This window comes from Corella eumyota, chromosome 7, assembly GCF_963082875.1.
Source record: "Corella eumyota chromosome 7, kaCorEumy4.1, whole genome shotgun sequence".
NCBI classification, from domain to species: Eukaryota; Metazoa; Chordata; class Ascidiacea; order Phlebobranchia; family Corellidae; genus Corella; species Corella eumyota.
Genome location: NC_137496.1, coordinates 5,481,996 through 5,499,035, shown reverse-complemented (window position 1 = coordinate 5,499,035; position 17,040 = coordinate 5,481,996). Strand labels below are relative to the sequence as shown.

General features: G+C 50.6%; 10 protein-coding genes across 10 annotated transcripts in view; 2 read left to right on the top strand and 8 right to left on the bottom strand.

Moving 5' to 3' along the window:
* The window catches only part of LOC145760540 (poly [ADP-ribose] polymerase tankyrase-like), a 127,568-nt gene that overhangs the window by 80,636 nt on the left and 29,892 nt on the right, over positions 1–17,040 (bottom strand). The window lies entirely within an intron of this gene.
* Positions 6,311–6,714, bottom strand: LOC145760139 (histone H2B.1-like). The gene has a single exon (XM_082574015.1). It carries the CDS (start codon positions 6,689–6,691, stop codon positions 6,332–6,334), a length of 360 nt encoding a protein of 119 aa, XP_082430141.1. The 5' UTR covers positions 6,692–6,714; the 3' UTR covers positions 6,311–6,331.
* Positions 7,175–7,558, top strand: LOC145760475 (histone H2A). Its single transcript, XM_082574375.1, has one exon. The coding sequence runs from the start codon at positions 7,175–7,177 to the stop codon at positions 7,556–7,558; it is 384 nt and encodes a 127-aa protein (XP_082430501.1).
* On the bottom strand, positions 8,081–8,491 carry LOC145759086 (histone H3). Its single transcript, XM_082572826.1, has one exon. It carries the CDS (start codon positions 8,489–8,491, stop codon positions 8,081–8,083), a length of 411 nt encoding a protein of 136 aa, XP_082428952.1.
* On the bottom strand, positions 8,812–9,124 carry LOC145759279 (histone H4). Its single transcript, XM_082573064.1, has one exon. The coding sequence runs from the start codon at positions 9,121–9,123 to the stop codon at positions 8,812–8,814; it is 312 nt and encodes a 103-aa protein (XP_082429190.1). The 5' UTR covers position 9,124.
* LOC145759501 (uncharacterized) lies at positions 9,474–10,085 on the bottom strand. The gene has a single exon (XM_082573339.1). The coding sequence runs from the start codon at positions 10,083–10,085 to the stop codon at positions 9,474–9,476; it is 612 nt and encodes a 203-aa protein (XP_082429465.1).
* On the bottom strand, positions 10,785–11,188 carry LOC145759906 (histone H2B.1-like). Its single transcript, XM_082573761.1, has one exon. The coding sequence runs from the start codon at positions 11,163–11,165 to the stop codon at positions 10,806–10,808; it is 360 nt and encodes a 119-aa protein (XP_082429887.1). The 5' UTR covers positions 11,166–11,188; the 3' UTR covers positions 10,785–10,805.
* On the top strand, positions 11,650–12,033 carry LOC145760478 (histone H2A). Its single transcript, XM_082574379.1, has one exon. The coding sequence runs from the start codon at positions 11,650–11,652 to the stop codon at positions 12,031–12,033; it is 384 nt and encodes a 127-aa protein (XP_082430505.1).
* On the bottom strand, positions 12,556–12,966 carry LOC145759082 (histone H3). The gene has a single exon (XM_082572823.1). It carries the CDS (start codon positions 12,964–12,966, stop codon positions 12,556–12,558), a length of 411 nt encoding a protein of 136 aa, XP_082428949.1.
* On the bottom strand, positions 13,287–13,599 carry LOC145759907 (histone H4). Its single transcript, XM_082573762.1, has one exon. It carries the CDS (start codon positions 13,596–13,598, stop codon positions 13,287–13,289), a length of 312 nt encoding a protein of 103 aa, XP_082429888.1. The 5' UTR covers position 13,599.

Below are 17,040 nucleotides of genomic sequence, written 5' to 3'. Positions count from 1 at the left end.
GGGTATCTGCTACTGCTTGGTTGTTTTTCGCAGCATTTCTGTTTCTTTTCGCCATTTTGGCAGTGGGGATGTATAATCTGGGTTGAGGGGTCTTCAGAAAAATATACTCCTATTTGTGGTGCTTGTTTTTTTTCAGAAATTAAGTAGTAATCCAAAGATTCTGTAGAACTCTTTGTTAACTTTCACTGAACTAAGACTGACAGACAAAAATCGGGCAGAACTTCGCGATCTAATTATATGCTGCTTTTCTTCGTCTGTTGGGCTGTCATGTTGTATTTTTTGTTTATTTGCATTACATAAGGGTGATACAAATAAAGAATATTGCGCGTAATTCATAACAAAAAAACAAAAAGGAAAATAACAAGGAGTACGGGTGATGAAAATGAAGAAATACATTAAAGTTCAAAATAACAATAGTAAATGTTCACGGCGTTTACATGCATATAGTTAAAGTGAAAAAATTGAAAACATTGAAAGGATTAGTAAGGAGAAAATAGGTTTATTTTGGCAGTGTTATGTACGTTAATTTTTAGGTTATTGCTGTGTGGTAGTGGTGTTCTGTTGTCTGTATTACTTGTACTAATTCGGCTATTTGGCTAGTGTATATCGGGTATGGCTTATTTGTTTCAAAGTGGAGTCTGGATTGTATGGATTGAATATAGGAAGCGATTAATTTTTTTTGTGAGAAGGTATGTTTTTCATAGACTATTTTATTCCTGTATTGCCAAATTTTATGGTGGAGTGTTGATATTAGTAGTACGTATTGGTCTAGGTTTACTATTGAAATTGTTGAAGGTGGGCTTAAGTTCATATGGTCGGAATTTTGAAATATGTTATGGTCATGTCCAGTGAGTTTTGTAAAAATGTTGTTGGTATAAGTGAGAAGGGGAGAAATTTTGTTGCATTTGTGGAGTAAGTGGATTGACGTTTCATATGCGTTTGTATTGCAGAGAGGGCAGTTTGAATTATTGTCTAGGAGATTGGGTAAGAAAGTTGATCTGGTGGAAAGTACATTTTGAGTAATTTTATAATTTATAGTTTTTAGGTTGTTTGAGAGAATGTTATTGTGTATGTTCGGCCATACAGTGGTGTTGTCTTGTTTAGGTTGGTTGTTCAGGGTTTTGTAAAGTTTTGAGATTGAGTTTAATTGGAGGTGCTTTGGGGTTAATTTGTAATTGTTAATGATGTCGATGTAGTGTTTATAAAGTGGTGTAAGTATGTCGGCGTGTGGAATCGAATTTAGATAAGGCATTTCATACGTTTTGGAGAGGAGGAGTCCGATATTATATTCGATTGTTAAGTCTTGCGGAGATGGAGGAGTACTGTTTTTACGAAAATTAAAGTGGGAGAATATTGGTTTGAGAAAGAAAAGGTCCGAGTAAAACCTTATATTGGGGAAATTGTAGCCCCCGTTAGTTCGAGTAAGTGCCAGGGTTTTCAGCTGTAATTGATTTTGATTTTTAAGGGCGTATCTTAAGATTATGTTGGAGATGGTGATTTGTTTTGTTTTTGGCATTGGGTAGACTGATGCAAAATTTATAATATGTGGCAGGAGCTTTGTTTTGGAAAGTACAGCTTTGTGGTCTAGTGTCGAAAATATTTTTCTTAGACATTTTTCTTCGTCGGATATCTTTTGGCATATGTGGTTCCAATGTTGCGTTATAAATTTAGGTTTTCCAATTGGGATGTTAAGTGGAGTTATTACAGAATTAGTCCAAGTGATATTTTGAGGTAGGTTTATTACAGCAGTGGGCGGGTTGATAAGCAGTGCTTTGGTTTTTTCGTGATTGAGTTTCAGTCCGGAGGCATTTGAAAAAAGTTGAAGAGTTGATAGGGCAGCGTGGATGGACCGGGGGGTGGTAAGGGTCAGGGTTATGTCGTCGGCATACGCGACCGTTTTGATGGTATGTCGGCTTGTAAGTCGTACTCCGATGACATCTTGTTGATGTTGCATGTACAGGAGTAGCGGTTCTAGAGCAAGAGTAAACAAGTGTAGGCTTAGGGGACATCCTTGTCTGACACCGTTTCGAATCGGGACGGGGGATGTTGGATGTTTATTTATGTATATAGTGGAGAAAATGTCTGAGTGTAAAGTGTCGATTAGTTTAATGAATTTTTGAGGAAAATTGAAGTGTTGTAGAGTTTGCGACAGGAAAGAATGACTGATGGAGTCGAAAGCCTTGGCAAAGTCGAGTGAAAGCATGTAGCCTGTTACTTTATTGTAAGACAATTTATGGTAGATGTCTCTCAGTAGCAGGCTTGCACCTACAACTGAGAGGCCTGGTTGAGCAAATTGGGTTCCACTGAGTAAAAATGGTGTTATGAGTTTTATCCGGTTGGCTAATATTTTGTTAAACAATTTAAGGTCTGAATTTAGTAAAGAGATGGGGCGGTAATTTTTTATCTCAGATTTGGAGCTTTTTTTGTGAATAAGGGTAATTTTTCCAGTTTTGAAATTTGCTGGGATTAATCCAGTTTCAAGAAAATGGTTGAACAGTTTTAGCAGAGGTGGAAGCAAGGCTTCCTGTTGGGAGATAAACAATTCGTTAGAAAGACCATCAGGGCCTGGGGCTTTGTTTTTAGTAAGGCTTTTAATTGTTGTCAGAATTTCTGCTTTTGTTATCGGCTTGGTTAAGAGATCTGATTGGTCTGTTGTTAATTGTGGAAATTGTTGGTTGAAAAAGGGGTGGGTGTTTACTAAAGTTGGTGGCTTGTAAATATTTTTATAGTAGTTGAAAGTTATGTCTAGGAGTTCACGGGTTTTTGTAAAGGGCAGAAGATGGTCGTCGTATAGTTCGAGGATTTCCGTGGGCTCGGTTTTTGATTTCAAAAGGGAATATATGTAGCTGTCCGGGGCGTTGGTATATGTTGTGGAAAGTATTGTTTGCAGAATTTTGTTTTTGGTATGAGATCTGTGTAAATTGTACAGTTGTTTTTTAAGGTTGAAATATTTCTGGGTCAATTGTTGATTTAGATTTCCTTGTAAGTTTAATTTTGCCTCTTCAAGTTGTAGTTCTAGTTTATTTCTCATATCGGTAAAATTATTTGAGTGCTTTTTGGCGAATTTGATATTGGCATTTTTTATAAAAATCTTAATTTTAGTCCACGTATTTGTTATTTCTGTTGTGTTGTCGTTCAGGTGTGGTATGGTATGTGATATGTAATGTGTAAAAGATGGGTCCAGATAGATTTTGATGTTATTTCGCCAAGTGCCTTGGCCCTTGTTTGTTTTTTGTGCTGAGCTGAGAGTTAGATCTGCTGTGACAAAATCATGGTCGGAAAGGCAGCATGGTATTATGTTGTGGGATATTGTTTTAATTTGGTTTGATGTATATATTCTATCTATTCTTGATTGACTGGTTAAACTGGTATACGTATATTGTTTTATTTTTGGTTGGAGTTTCCTTAATGCATCAGCTATAGAAAGGGTTTCGCAAAATCGAAAGAACGAATGATTGTTAGTTTTGTTGATAATTGGTGGGTTGAGATCGAGTTTGAAGTTTTCAATGTTATTAAAATCACCAGCTACAATTGTGGGGTATTGCGATGAAACCAGGTGAAAGATAGAGTTAAAATAGTTGGTATTTTCAGTCAAGTTTTTGTAATGACCGGAGCAAGGTGCATAAATGTTGACTATGTGAAAGGTGTGGGTATACGTATCTATATCGATACTTATTGTGCGGCCGTCTGGAGTAAGATTAACGTTTTTGGCTATTAAATTATTTGTGTTTATTAGAATTGCAACGCCCCCACGAGCGATGGTAGATGTGGGGGAGGAGGAGAAAAAGGATTTGCCAGCCTTCCATTCGTTGGACCAGAGCTGTTCAAGATGGTGGTGGGAGTGAGTTTCCTGCAGTAGTATTATGGAATTTTGGGTCTGAGAAAGGCTGGCAAAAAGGGCTTGGCGTTTTACGGGGTCGCCAAGCCCGTTGCAGTTCAAGGAGGTAATTTTTAACATCGACGTCATCCAGGTGTGTATTTAAAAAAGATTATTTTCGATTTATGGAAAGTAGGTAGGTAAGGTTTTGGTAATTTGTTGTTGTGTAAAATTGGGTTTATTTTGTGCCTTTGGTTGTGAAATTTAGCGTTGGTTTGATTTTTGCGATTATGGGTTGGTTTTAACTGTGGGTTCCAGGTGTTAAGCATATTATACATAAAACGAATGAAAGCAATATAAATTAGAAAAATCATTATATTAAAGTTTAAGGTTACGAGAAATGTTAAAAAGGTACCGTTTGGTTTGCTTGGGGTCCTTCCGGGGTGGAGTCTTGATCGTCGGATGAGGTTGAACATTCTAATGTGAGATTATGTTCATGATGGTATTGTTCTATGGTTCTTCTTTCTTCGTCGGTTATAAATACACAAGAGTCTATGGTTGTTAGTTTTGATGTTGATAGTTGGTGAGATGGTGTAGAATGGTGAAAGAGTGGTCGTTTAGGCGGCGGTCCGGAGGCTTGAGAAGATCCACTGCTGATCATTGATTGCTCAGCTTGGTGTGGTTTTACGGGTTGGTTGTTGTTTTCTTTCACGATTTTTTGTTGTGGTGTGTTGACTTTATTCGATGCTTGTTGTTGGGTGTCTGCATTTTGTGGTACTTTTGGGGTTCTTTGTCCAAAATAGTAAACTGGAAAGTGGTAGCCTTGAATTTTGAAAAATGTAGGGATTTTTACTTGCTTTAGGAGGTCACCGTTTACATAAAAGAAACGTTTTCCTGTAAGGATACCGTTTGGGTCTCGTTGTCTATGCACCTTTGTAACTGGCAGATTGTAAGTTTGTAAAAAAATTTCTATAATCGGTTCATCTGTGTATCGGCCTGGTATATCTTGCACCGTTATGGGTACGAAGACCTGTTTCCAGAGCTTGCAGTAGCTGACATTTTGCCACGTTTTATTATCAATTAAGTTGTTGACATTGGCTTCCAGTTTTTTAGCATTTTGCCTGTTGTTCATTGTGATAATAGCTAGGCCGTTGAATTTGCAGAATAGACTTTCAAGATGTGTGGGTTCAAATTTTAGGTTTTTAATTTCGTTGATAAGCCAATTTCGAGGTCTCATTTCAGTGAATTTTATCAACACATCTGTTTCGTGGTCACAGACGAATTGGTTTTGGTTTGGAACGGTTGAAGGTTTTGTTGTAATTTGGGCGTAAGTTGGTTGATTGTTGGCGGTTTTTGATGTTGAAGGATAGTTTTCTTCATTATTTTTTGGGGGAGGGGTTTCATTGTTGATGTAGTGGTATTGGGTTTGGTTGTCGTAGGTTTTTTGAGAATGTTTTGTTCTTGGTGGTATTACAGGCCTAGTTGGAGTATGGGTTGGAGTTGGGTTAAGCGGTGAAGTGTTTAGGGTATCTGCTACTGCTTGGTTGTTTTTCGCAGCATTTCTGTTTCTTTTCGCCATTTTGGCAGTGGGGATGTATAATCTGGGTTGAGGGGTCTTCAGAAAAATATACTCCTATTTGTGGTGCTTGTTTTTTTTTCAGAAATTAAGTAGTAATCCAAAGATTCTGTAGAACTCTTTGTTAACTTTCACTGAACTAAGACTGACAGACAAAAATCGGGCAGAACTTCGCGATCTAATTATATGCTGCTTTTCTTCGTCTGTTGGGCTGTCATGTTGGTTGGTCTTCGTTCGATTTCGCTTTTCGCTATGAAAGCCCGGCCACTGCTATGACGCGTTATAAATAGCTCGCTGTCGAACCGAAACGAAACGACGCGAACGGAGCGATCGGCCTGGCGGCGGCTTTTGCTGGCGAATCTGTGCTAAGGCGCGAGCACGTTTCTTGCTGCGGCGCGGCCGCGCGACCTCGGACGGAGCTCGGCAGCGGCTCGAAACGAGCGTCTTCGGCCGCCGCAGCCCCCCGTCGCGTCGCCGTGCGCGTGGTGGCCGAGCTTCGCTCGCGGTCGGTCGCCGAACCTCGGCAAAACGCTGCCGGGCCGCGTTTTGGCGAGTTTGCTCGCCTCGTTCGGCCCGTTCGGCGAGCGACGGGCCCGCGCCGCCGCCTTTCGTCGCCTTGGCGCCTCGCAGGAACCGCGGCGCGCCCAAGGGCGCAGGTCTGGCCGTCGTGGGGCGTAGCCGTCCCGTCGTTTTGCGAGCTCGCGCGGCCGCCGAAAGCACTCGAGCGACCGGGGCCCGAGCGAAATTTCGATCTTCTCGCCGCTATTTGCGAACGAGCGAACAACAACAACAACAACTTTGTCTGATAATAAAAATATTAATAAACGTGTTTTTCGATGGGGCCCGCGAACGGGCGTGGTGGCTTTTCTCTTTCGAGCACGAGGGGTGGCTCTGAAAAGAGCCGTTTCGCTGTTTTTTTTTTCGTCGTCGTCGAAAAACTACTTCGAGCTGGTGTATTTGGTCACGGCCTTGGTGCCCTCCGACACGGCGTGCTTGGCCAGTTCGCCGGGCAAGAGCAGTCGCACGGCGGTCTGGATTTCGCGGCTGCTGATCGTGTGCCGCTTGTTGTAGGTTGCCAGGCGCGAGCCCTCGGACGCGATTCGCTCGAAGATGTCGTTCACGAACGAGTTCATGATGCTCATCGCCTTGCTGGAGATGCCGGTGTCGGGGTGCACCTGCTTGAGCACCTTGTAAATGTAGATGCTGAAGCTCTCCTTTCGGCGGGCGCGTCGCTTCTTTTTGTTTTCGGCCGGCGCGGCCTTCTTGACTGCCTTCTTCGTGCCTTTTGATGCTGCCATCGTGTTGTCGCGGTTGTGGTGGGTTTGCGAGCTGAGTGTGGCGGCTGGTCGGCGCGCTCGCTTTTAAAGCCGCCGCTATGCAAATGAGCACTCGAAGCGCCGGCCAATCGCAGGCGCGCGAGCCGTTCGAGCGACTCGGCAACGGCCAATCGGCGTTCCGCCGCCTTCGCCACGGGGGCTTTCCCTTATGCAAATTGGCCATCGAAACGGGCGCCAATCGCAGTCTAGCGAGTTGCGGCGCTCGCCACGCGATTGGTCGACGCGCGCGCTAACTGCAGCGCATACGAAACAACGGGGGGCTTTCCCTTATGCAAATTGGCCATCGAAACGGGCACCAATCGCAGTCGAGCGAGTTGCGGCGCGCGCCGCGCGATTGGTCGACGACCGGTCGGCGCGCGCAAAACTGCAGCATATATAAAGCGACTCGAGCGGCGACGGCCTCACAGTCTTACTTTGAAGCACCAACCGCAACTACGAATCAACATGTCAGGACGAGGTAAAGGAAACGCCGGAGGCAAAGCGAAGGCAAAGCCGAAGAGCCGCTCGTCGCGCGCGGGCCTGCAGTTCCCCGTCGGCCGCGTGCATCGACTTCTCCGCCAGGGTCACTACTCGGAGCGCGTCGGCGCCGGCGCGCCTGTCTACATGGCCGCCGTGCTCGAGTACTTGAGCGCCGAGGTGTTGGAATTGGCCGGCAACGCCGCGCGAGACAACAAGAAAACCCGAATCATCCCGCGCCACTTGCAGCTGGCCATTCGCAACGACGAGGAACTCAACAAGCTGCTCGGCGGCGTCACGATCGCTCAGGGCGGCGTGCTGCCCAACATCCAGGCCGTGCTTTTGCCCAAAAAGACCTCGAAGAAGGCCTGAGCAACGACGACGGCGCGAACGAAAAAACTCGAAACGGCTCTTTTCAGAGCCACCCGAACAGAATTGCAGAGAGATGCCCGGACTTCGAATGTTTTCGTCGTCATTTTGCGCCGCGCCCTCGTTGCCAATTTTCGGCAAACACACGTGCGCGAACCAACCGCCGCTCCTCGCTGTGTCGCAGCCAGTGGGGGGTTTCCCTCTTTTTTCGCGACCTGCTAGCTTTCTCGAAACGAGGCCGAGAGCGCGAGTCGCTTCGGCGGCAAAAGAACGTCGCGCTGGCCGATCGGCGCGCCTCTTTCTCTCTTGCCTGTCGCAGCCAGTGGGGGGTTTCCCTCTTTTGCCCGACCGGCTAGCTTTCTCGAAACGAGGCCGAGAGCGCGGGTCGCTTCGGCGGCAAAAGAACGTCGCACGGCCGGTCGGCCAATCGCGCGGCGCCGGCCGACGTTACTCGGAACTCTTTCTTGTTGAACGGGTGGCTCTGAAAAGAGCCGTTTGTGTGGTGCGGCACGCTGCTGCGTTCGCCTAGGCCCTCTCGCCTCGAATTCGCCTGGCCAGCTGGATGTCTTTCGGCATGATGGTCACGCGCTTGGCGTGGATCGCGCACAAGTTGGTGTCCTCGAACAGACCGACGAGGTAAGCTTCGCTGGCCTCCTGCAGGGCCATCACGGCGCTGCCCTGAAAGCGGAGGTCGGTCTTGAAGTCCTGCGCGATTTCGCGCACGAGTCGCTGGAAGGGCAGCTTGCGAATGAGCAGCTCGGTCGACTTCTGGTAACGCCTGATCTCGCGCAGCGCGACTGTCCCCGGTCGATAACGGTGGGGCTTCTTGACGCCGCCCGTGGCCGGCGCACTTTTGCGGGCGGCCTTGGTGGCGAGCTGCTTGCGAGGCGCCTTGCCTCCTGTCGACTTTCGAGCTGTCTGCTTGGTTCTTGCCATTTCTTTGCTTTTTGCTTGGTCTGCTTGTTTACTGCGACGACGTTCCACTGAAACTGATGTCGTCGCTCGGTTCGAAGCGCCTTTTATACTGCCACTGCGTCGCTTGCCGTTGGTCGAAGAATTGGCGCGCCGGCGCGCGGCCAATGAGCGCGCTCCGCTGAGCGCCAATGAAACGGCGCCGAGCGAGGCCGGGAAGGCGAGTCGATTCGGCGGCGAAAAAAACATCGCCCGGCGTGCCGGTCTAAGTAACTCTCTCTTGCGTTAAACGGGTGGCCCTGAAAAGGGCCGATTGTGTTGCTGTCGCCTGCGTGGCCCGCCGCCTAACCGCCGAAGCCGTACAGCGTTCGCCCTTGGCGCTTCAAAGCGTAGACGACGTCGAGCGCGGTTACGGTCTTCCGTTTTGCATGTTCGGTGTAGGTGACCGCGTCGCGAATCACGTTCTCGAGAAAGACCTTGAGCACGCCGCGAGTCTCTTCGTAGATAAGGCCGGAGATTCGTTTGACGCCGCCCCGTCGAGCGAGACGCCTGATCGCGGGCTTCGTGATACCCTGGATGTTGTCGCGCAGAACCTTGCGATGTCGTTTCGCGCCCCCCTTTCCCAAGCCTTTTCCGCCTTTGCCTCGTCCTGACATGTTGCTGATAAGTGAGTGAGTTGTTGTTGCTGCTTCGCTGTCCGCTGAAGAATGTGCTCGACTTCGGCCGGCGCGCGCCTTTATACGGGCCGAGTCGGACGCGAAAGCGCGCTTTGGCGCATTTTCACCGCCGCGACCAATCGGCGTGCAGCGCGCGCACCCCGCTCGTTTCGTGCTTCGCCGCGGGGCGCCGAACGTCGAAGAGCGGTCGATCGCGAGCGACGCCGCCCGGCCACCTGCCGGCTTCGTAATTACCCCGACCCCGGGAATCTCTCTCGACTGAAACAACGGGTGGCCCTGAAAAGAGCCGTTGTGTGAGGGCGCGCCAGACGGGCGCAACGCCGCGCCGGCTACTTCTTGCTGGCCTTTTTCGCCGTCGTCGACTTTTTCGCGGCGACCTTCTTCACGGCGGGCTTCTTCGGCTTCGGCTTGGCGGCCGCGAGCTTCTTGGCCGCCGTCGTGGCCTTTTTCGCGGCGGGCTTCTTGGCTGCCTTTTTCGGCGTGGCCTTCTTCGAGGCGGCGGGCGCCGACTTCTTGGCCGCGGCCCGCTTGTTTTTGGACGGCGTGCCGGTCTTCTTCTGGCCGGCCGCGGGCTTCTTCTTCTTCGCTGCTGCGGCGGCGGCCGGCTTTTTAGCGGCGGCGGCGGCGGGCTTCTTCTTCTTCTCGGCGACGGGAAGCTTGAAAGAGCCGGACGCGCCCGTGCCCTTGGTCTGCGCGAGAGTCTTGTCGGCGGTCATTCGCTTGACGGCGGCGGTGACGTTGCGGCTGGCCGTGCCGTCCTTTACGTCGTAGTTGCTCCGTATGTAGCTGACGATGGCCTGGCGAGACGTGCCGCGTTTGTTCTTGGTCGCGGCCACGGCGGCGGCGACCATGACCCGGTAGGTGGGGTGCGCCGGCGGCGCGGCCTTCGGCGTCTTCTTGGCTTTGCCGGCGGACTGTTGCTGTTGCTGTTGGGCTGTCATGTTGGTTGGTCTTCGTTCGATTTCGCTTTTCGCTATGAAAGCCCGGCCACTGCTATGACGCGTTATAAATAGCTCGCTGTCGAACCGAAACGAAACGACGCGAACGGAGCGATCGGCCTGGCGGCGGCTTTTGCTGGCGAATCTGTGCTAAGGCGCGAGCACGTTTCTTGCTGCGGCGCGGCCGCGCGACCTCGGACGGAGCTCGGCAGCGGCTCGAAACGAGCGTCTTCGGCCGCCGCAGCCCCCCGTCGCGTCGCCGTGCGCGTGGTGGCCGAGCTTCGCTCGCGGTCGGTCGCCGAACCTCGGCAAAACGCTGCCGGGCCGCGTTTTGGCGAGTTTGCTCGCCTCGTTCGGCCCGTTCGGCGAGCGACGGGCCCGCGCCGCCGCCTTTCGTCGCCTTGGCGCCTCGCAGGAACCGCGGCGCGCCCAAGGGCGCAGGTCTGGCCGTCGTGGGGCGTAGCCGTCCCGTCGTTTTGCGAGCTCGCGCGGCCGCCGAAAGCACTCGAGCGACCGGGGCCCGAGCGAAATTTCGATCTTCTCGCCGCTATTTGCGAACGAGCGAACAACAACAACAACAACTTTGTCTGATAATAAAAATATTAATAAACGTGTTTTTCGATGGGGCCCGCGAACGGGCGTGGTGGCTTTTCTCTTTCGAGCACGAGGGGTGGCTCTGAAAAGAGCCGTTTCGCTGTTTTTTTTTTCGTCGTCGTCGAAAAACTACTTCGAGCTGGTGTATTTGGTCACGGCCTTGGTGCCCTCCGACACGGCGTGCTTGGCCAGTTCGCCGGGCAAGAGCAGTCGCACGGCGGTCTGGATTTCGCGGCTGCTGATCGTGTGCCGCTTGTTGTAGGTTGCCAGGCGCGAGCCCTCGGACGCGATTCGCTCGAAGATGTCGTTCACGAACGAGTTCATGATGCTCATCGCCTTGCTGGAGATGCCGGTGTCGGGGTGCACCTGCTTGAGCACCTTGTAAATGTAGATGCTGAAGCTCTCCTTTCGGCGGGCGCGTCGCTTCTTTTTGTTTTCGGCCGGCGCGGCCTTCTTGACTGCCTTCTTCGTGCCTTTTGATGCTGCCATCGTGTTGTCGCGGTTGTGGTGGGTTTGCGAGCTGAGTGTGGCGGCTGGTCGGCGCGCTCGCTTTTAAAGCCGCCGCTATGCAAATGAGCACTCGAAGCGCCGGCCAATCGCAGGCGCGCGAGCCGTTCGAGCGACTCGGCAACGGCCAATCGGCGTTCCGCCGCCTTCGCCACGGGGGGCTTTCCCTTATGCAAATTGGCCATCGAAACGGGCGCCAATCGCAGTCTAGCGAGTTGCGGCGCTCGCCACGCGATTGGTCGACGCGCGCGCTAACTGCAGCGCATACGAAACAACGGGGGGCTTTCCCTTATGCAAATTGGCCATCGAAACGGGCACCAATCGCAGTCGAGCGAGTTGCGGCGCGCGCCGCGCGATTGGTCGACGACCGGTCGGCGCGCGCAAAACTGCAGCATATATAAAGCGACTCGAGCGGCGACGGCCTCACAGTCTTACTTTGAAGCACCAACCGCAACTACGAATCAACATGTCAGGACGAGGTAAAGGAAACGCCGGAGGCAAAGCGAAGGCAAAGCCGAAGAGCCGCTCGTCGCGCGCGGGCCTGCAGTTCCCCGTCGGCCGCGTGCATCGACTTCTCCGCCAGGGTCACTACTCGGAGCGCGTCGGCGCCGGCGCGCCTGTCTACATGGCCGCCGTGCTCGAGTACTTGAGCGCCGAGGTGTTGGAATTGGCCGGCAACGCCGCGCGAGACAACAAGAAAACCCGAATCATCCCGCGCCACTTGCAGCTGGCCATTCGCAACGACGAGGAACTCAACAAGCTGCTCGGCGGCGTCACGATCGCTCAGGGCGGCGTGCTGCCCAACATCCAGGCCGTGCTTTTGCCCAAAAAGACCTCGAAGAAGGCCTGAGCAACGACGACGGCGCGAACGAAAAAACTCGAAACGGCTCTTTTCAGAGCCACCCGAACAGAATTGCAGAGAGATGCCCGGACTTCGAATGTTTTCGTCGTCATTTTGCGCCGCGCCCTCGTTGCCAATTTTCGGCAAACACACGTGCGCGAACCAACCGCCGCTCCTCGCTGTGTCGCAGCCAGTGGGGGGTTTCCCTCTTTTTTCGCGACCTGCTAGCTTTCTCGAAACGAGGCCGAGAGCGCGAGTCGCTTCGGCGGCAAAAGAACGTCGCGCTGGCCGATCGGCGCGCCTCTTTCTCTCTTGCCTGTCGCAGCCAGTGGGGGGTTTCCCTCTTTTGCCCGACCGGCTAGCTTTCTCGAAACGAGGCCGAGAGCGCGGGTCGCTTCGGCGGCAAAAGAACGTCGCACGGCCGGTCGGCCAATCGCGCGGCGCCGGCCGACGTTACTCGGAACTCTTTCTTGTTGAACGGGTGGCTCTGAAAAGAGCCGTTTGTGTGGTGCGGCACGCTGCTGCGTTCGCCTAGGCCCTCTCGCCTCGAATTCGCCTGGCCAGCTGGATGTCTTTCGGCATGATGGTCACGCGCTTGGCGTGGATCGCGCACAAGTTGGTGTCCTCGAACAGACCGACGAGGTAAGCTTCGCTGGCCTCCTGCAGGGCCATCACGGCGCTGCCCTGAAAGCGGAGGTCGGTCTTGAAGTCCTGCGCGATTTCGCGCACGAGTCGCTGGAAGGGCAGCTTGCGAATGAGCAGCTCGGTCGACTTCTGGTAACGCCTGATCTCGCGCAGCGCGACTGTCCCCGGTCGATAACGGTGGGGCTTCTTGACGCCGCCCGTGGCCGGCGCACTTTTGCGGGCGGCCTTGGTGGCGAGCTGCTTGCGAGGCGCCTTGCCTCCTGTCGACTTTCGAGCTGTCTGCTTGGTTCTTGCCATTTCTTTGCTTTTTGCTTGTTCTGCTTGTTTACTGCGACGACGTTCCACTGAAACTGATGTCGTCGCTCGGTTCGAAGCGCCTTTTATACTGCCACTGCGTCGCTTGCCGTTGGTCGAAGAATTGGCGCGCCGGCGCGCGGCCAATGAGCGCGCTCCGCTGAGCGCCAATGAAACGGCGCCGAGCGAGGCCGGGAAGGCGAGTCGATTCGGCGGCGAAAAAAACATCGCGCGGCGTGCCGGTCTAAGTAACTCTCTCTTGCGTTAAACGGGTGGCCCTGAAAAGGGCCGATTGTGTTGCTGTCGCCTGCGTGGCCCGCCGCCTAACCGCCGAAGCCGTACAGCGTTCGCCCTTGGCGCTTCAAAGCGTAGACGACGTCGAGCGCGGTTACGGTCTTCCGTTTTGCATGTTCGGTGTAGGTGACCGCGTCGCGAATCACGTTCTCGAGAAAGACCTTGAGCACGCCGCGAGTCTCTTCGTAGATAAGGCCGGAGATTCGTTTGACGCCGCCCCGTCGAGCGAGACGCCTGATCGCGGGCTTCGTGATACCCTGGATGTTGTCGCGCAGAACCTTGCGATGTCGTTTCGCGCCCCCCTTTCCCAAGCCTTTTCCGCCTTTGCCTCGTCCTGACATGTTGCTGATAAGTGAGTGAGTTGTTGTTGCTGCTTCGCTGTCCGCTGAAGAATGTGCTCGACTTCGGCCGGCGCGCGCCTTTATACGGGCCGAGTCGGACGCGAGCGAAACGCGAAAGCGCGCTTTGGCGCATTTTCACCGCCGCGACCAATCGGCGTGCAGCGCGCGCACCCCGCTCGTTTCGTGCTTCGCCGCGGGGCGCCGAACGTCGAAGGGCGGTCGATCGCGAGCGACGCCGCCCGGCCACCTGCCGGCTTCGTAATTACCCCGACCCCGGGAATCTCTCTCGACTGAAACAACGGGTGGCCCTGAAAAGAGCCGTTGTGTGAGGGCGCGCCAGACGGGCGCAACGCCGCGCCGGCTACTTCTTGCTGGCCTTTTTCGCCGTCGTCGACTTTTTCGCGGCGACCTTCTTCACGGCGGGCTTCTTCGGCTTCGGCTTGGCGGCCGCGAGCTTCTTGGCCGCCGTCGTGGCCTTTTTCGCGGCGGGCTTCTTGGCTGCCTTTTTCGGCGTGGCCTTCTTCGAGGCGGCGGGCGCCGACTTCTTGGCCGTCTCCCGCTTGTTTTTGGACGGCGTGCCGGTCTTCTTCTGGCCGGCCGCGGGCTTCTTCTTCTTCGCTGCTGCGGCGGCGGCCGGCTTTTTAGCGGCGGCGGCGGCGGGCTTCTTCTTCTTCTCGGCGACGGGAAGCTTGAAAGAGCCGGACGCGCCCGTGCCCTTGGTCTGCGCGAGAGTCTTGTCGGCGGTCATTCGCTTGACGGCGGCGGTGACGTTGCGGCTGGCCGTGCCGTCCTTTACGTCGTAGTTGCTCCGTATGTAGCTGACGATGGCCTGGCGAGACGTGCCGCGTTTGTTCTTGGTCGCGGCCACGGCGGCGGCGACCATGACCCGGTAGGTGGGGTGCGCCGGCGGCGCGGCCTTCGGCGTCTTCTTGGCTTTGCCGGCGGACTGTTGCTGTTGCTGTTGGGCTGTCATGTTGTATTTTTTGTTTATTTGCATTACATAAGGGTGATACAAATAAAGAATATTGCGCGTAATTCATAACAAAAAAAACAAAAAGGAAAATAACAAGGAGTACGGGTGATGAAAATGGAGAAATACATTAAAGTTCAAAATAACAATAGTAAATGTTCACGGCGTTTACATGCATATAGTTAAAGTAAAAAATTGAAAACATTGAAAGGATTAGTAAGGAGAAAATAGGTTTATTTTGGCAGTGTTATGTACGTTAATTTTTAGGTTATTGCTGTGTGGTAGTGGTGTTCTGTTGTCTGTATTACTTGTACTAATTCGGCTATTTGGCTAATGTATATCGGGTATGGCTTATTTGTTTCAAAGTGGAGTCTGGATTGTATGGATTGAATATAGGAAGCGATTAATTTTTTTTGTGAGAAGGTATGTTTTTCATAGACTATTTTATTCCTGTATTGCCAAATTTTATGGTGGAGTGTTGATATTAGTAGTACGTATTGGTCTAGGTTTACTATTGAAATTGTTGAAGGTGGGCTTAAGTTCATATGGTCGGAATTTTGAAATATGTTATGGTCATGTCCAGTGAGTTTTGTAAAAATGTTGTTGGTATAAGTGAGAAGGGGAGAAATTTTGTTGCATTTGTGGAGTAAGTGGATTGACGTTTCATATGCGTTTGTATTGCAGAGAGGGCAGTTTGAATTATTGTCTAGGAGATTGGGTAAGAAAGTTGATCTGGTGGAAAGTACATTTTGAGTAATTTTATAATTTATAGTTTTTAGGTTGTTTGAGAGAATGTTATTGTGTATGTTCGGCCATACAGTGGTGTTGTCTTGTTTAGGTTGGTTGTTCAGGGTTTTGTAAAGTTTTGAGATTGAGTTTAATTGGAGGTGCTTTGGGGTTAATTTGTAATTGTTAATGATGTCGATGTAGTGTTTATAAAGTGGTGTAAGTATGTCGGCGTGTGGAATCGAATTTAGATAAGGCATTTCATACGTTTTGGAGAGGAGGAGTCCGATATTATATTCGATTGTTAAGTCTTGCGGAGATGGAGGAGTACTGTTTTTACGAAAATTAAAGTGGGAGAATATTGGTTTGAGAAAGAAAAGGTCCGAGTAAAGCCTTATATTGGGGAAATTGTAGCCCCCGTTAGTTCGAGTAAGTGCCAGGGTTTCCAGCTGTAATTGATTTTGATTTTTAAGGGCGTATCTTAAGATTATGTTGGAGATGGTGATTTGTTTTGTTTTTGGCATTGGGTAGACTGATGCAAAATTTATAATATGTGGCAGGAGCTTTGTTTTGGAAAGTACAGCTTTGTGGTCTAGTGTCGAAAATATTTTTCTTAGACATTTTTCTTCGTCGGATATCTTTTGGCATATGTGGTTCCAATGTTGCGTTATAAATTTAGGTTTTCCAATTGGGATGTTAAGTGGAGTTATTACAGAATTAGTCCAAGTGATATTTTGAGGTAGGTTTATTACAGCAGTGGGTGGGTTGATAAGCAGTGCTTTGGTTTTTTCGTGATTGAGTTTCAGTCCGGAGGCATTTGAAAAAAGTTGAAGAGTTGATAGGGCAGCGTGGATGGACCGGGGGGTGGTAAGGGTCAGGGTTATGTCGTCGGCATACGCGACCGTTTTGATGGTATGTCGGCTTGTAAGTCGTACTCCGATGACATCTTGTTGATGTTGCATGTACAGGAGTAGCGGTTCTAGAGCAAGAGTAAACAAGTGTAGGCTTAGGGGACATCCTTGTCTGACACCGTTTCGAATCGGGACGGGGGATGTTGGATGTTTATTTATGTATATAGTGGAGAAAATGTCTGAGTGTAAAGTGTCGATTAGTTTAATGAATTTTTGAGGAAAATTGAAGTGTTGTAGAGTTTGCGACAGGAAAGAATGACTGATGGAGTCGAAAGCCTTGGCAAAGTCGAGTGAAAGCATGTAGCCTGTTACTTTATTGTAAGACAATTTATGGTAGATGTCTCTCAGTAGCAGGCTTGCACCTACAACTGAGAGGCCTGGTTGAGCAAATTGGGTTCCACTGAGTAAAAATGGTGTTATGAGTTTTATCCGGTTGGCTAATATTTTGTTAAACAATTTAAGGTCTGAATTTAGTAAAGAGATGGGGCGGTAATTTTTTATCTCAGATTTGGAGCTTTTTTTGTGAATAAGGGTAATTTTTCCAGTTTTGAAATTTGCTGGGATTAATCCAGTTTCAAGAAAATGGTTGAACAGTTTTAGCAGAGGTGGAAGCAAGGCTTCCTGTTGGGAGATAAACAATTCGTTAGAAAGACCATCAGGGCCTGGGGCTTTGTTTTTAGTAAGGCTTTTAATTGTTGTCAGAATTTCTGCTTTTGTTATCGGCTTGGTTAAGAGATCTGATTGGTCTGTTGTTAATTGTGGAAATTGTTGGTTAAAAAAGGGGTGGGTGTTTACTAAAGTTGGTGGCTTGTAAATATTTTTATAGTAGTTGAAA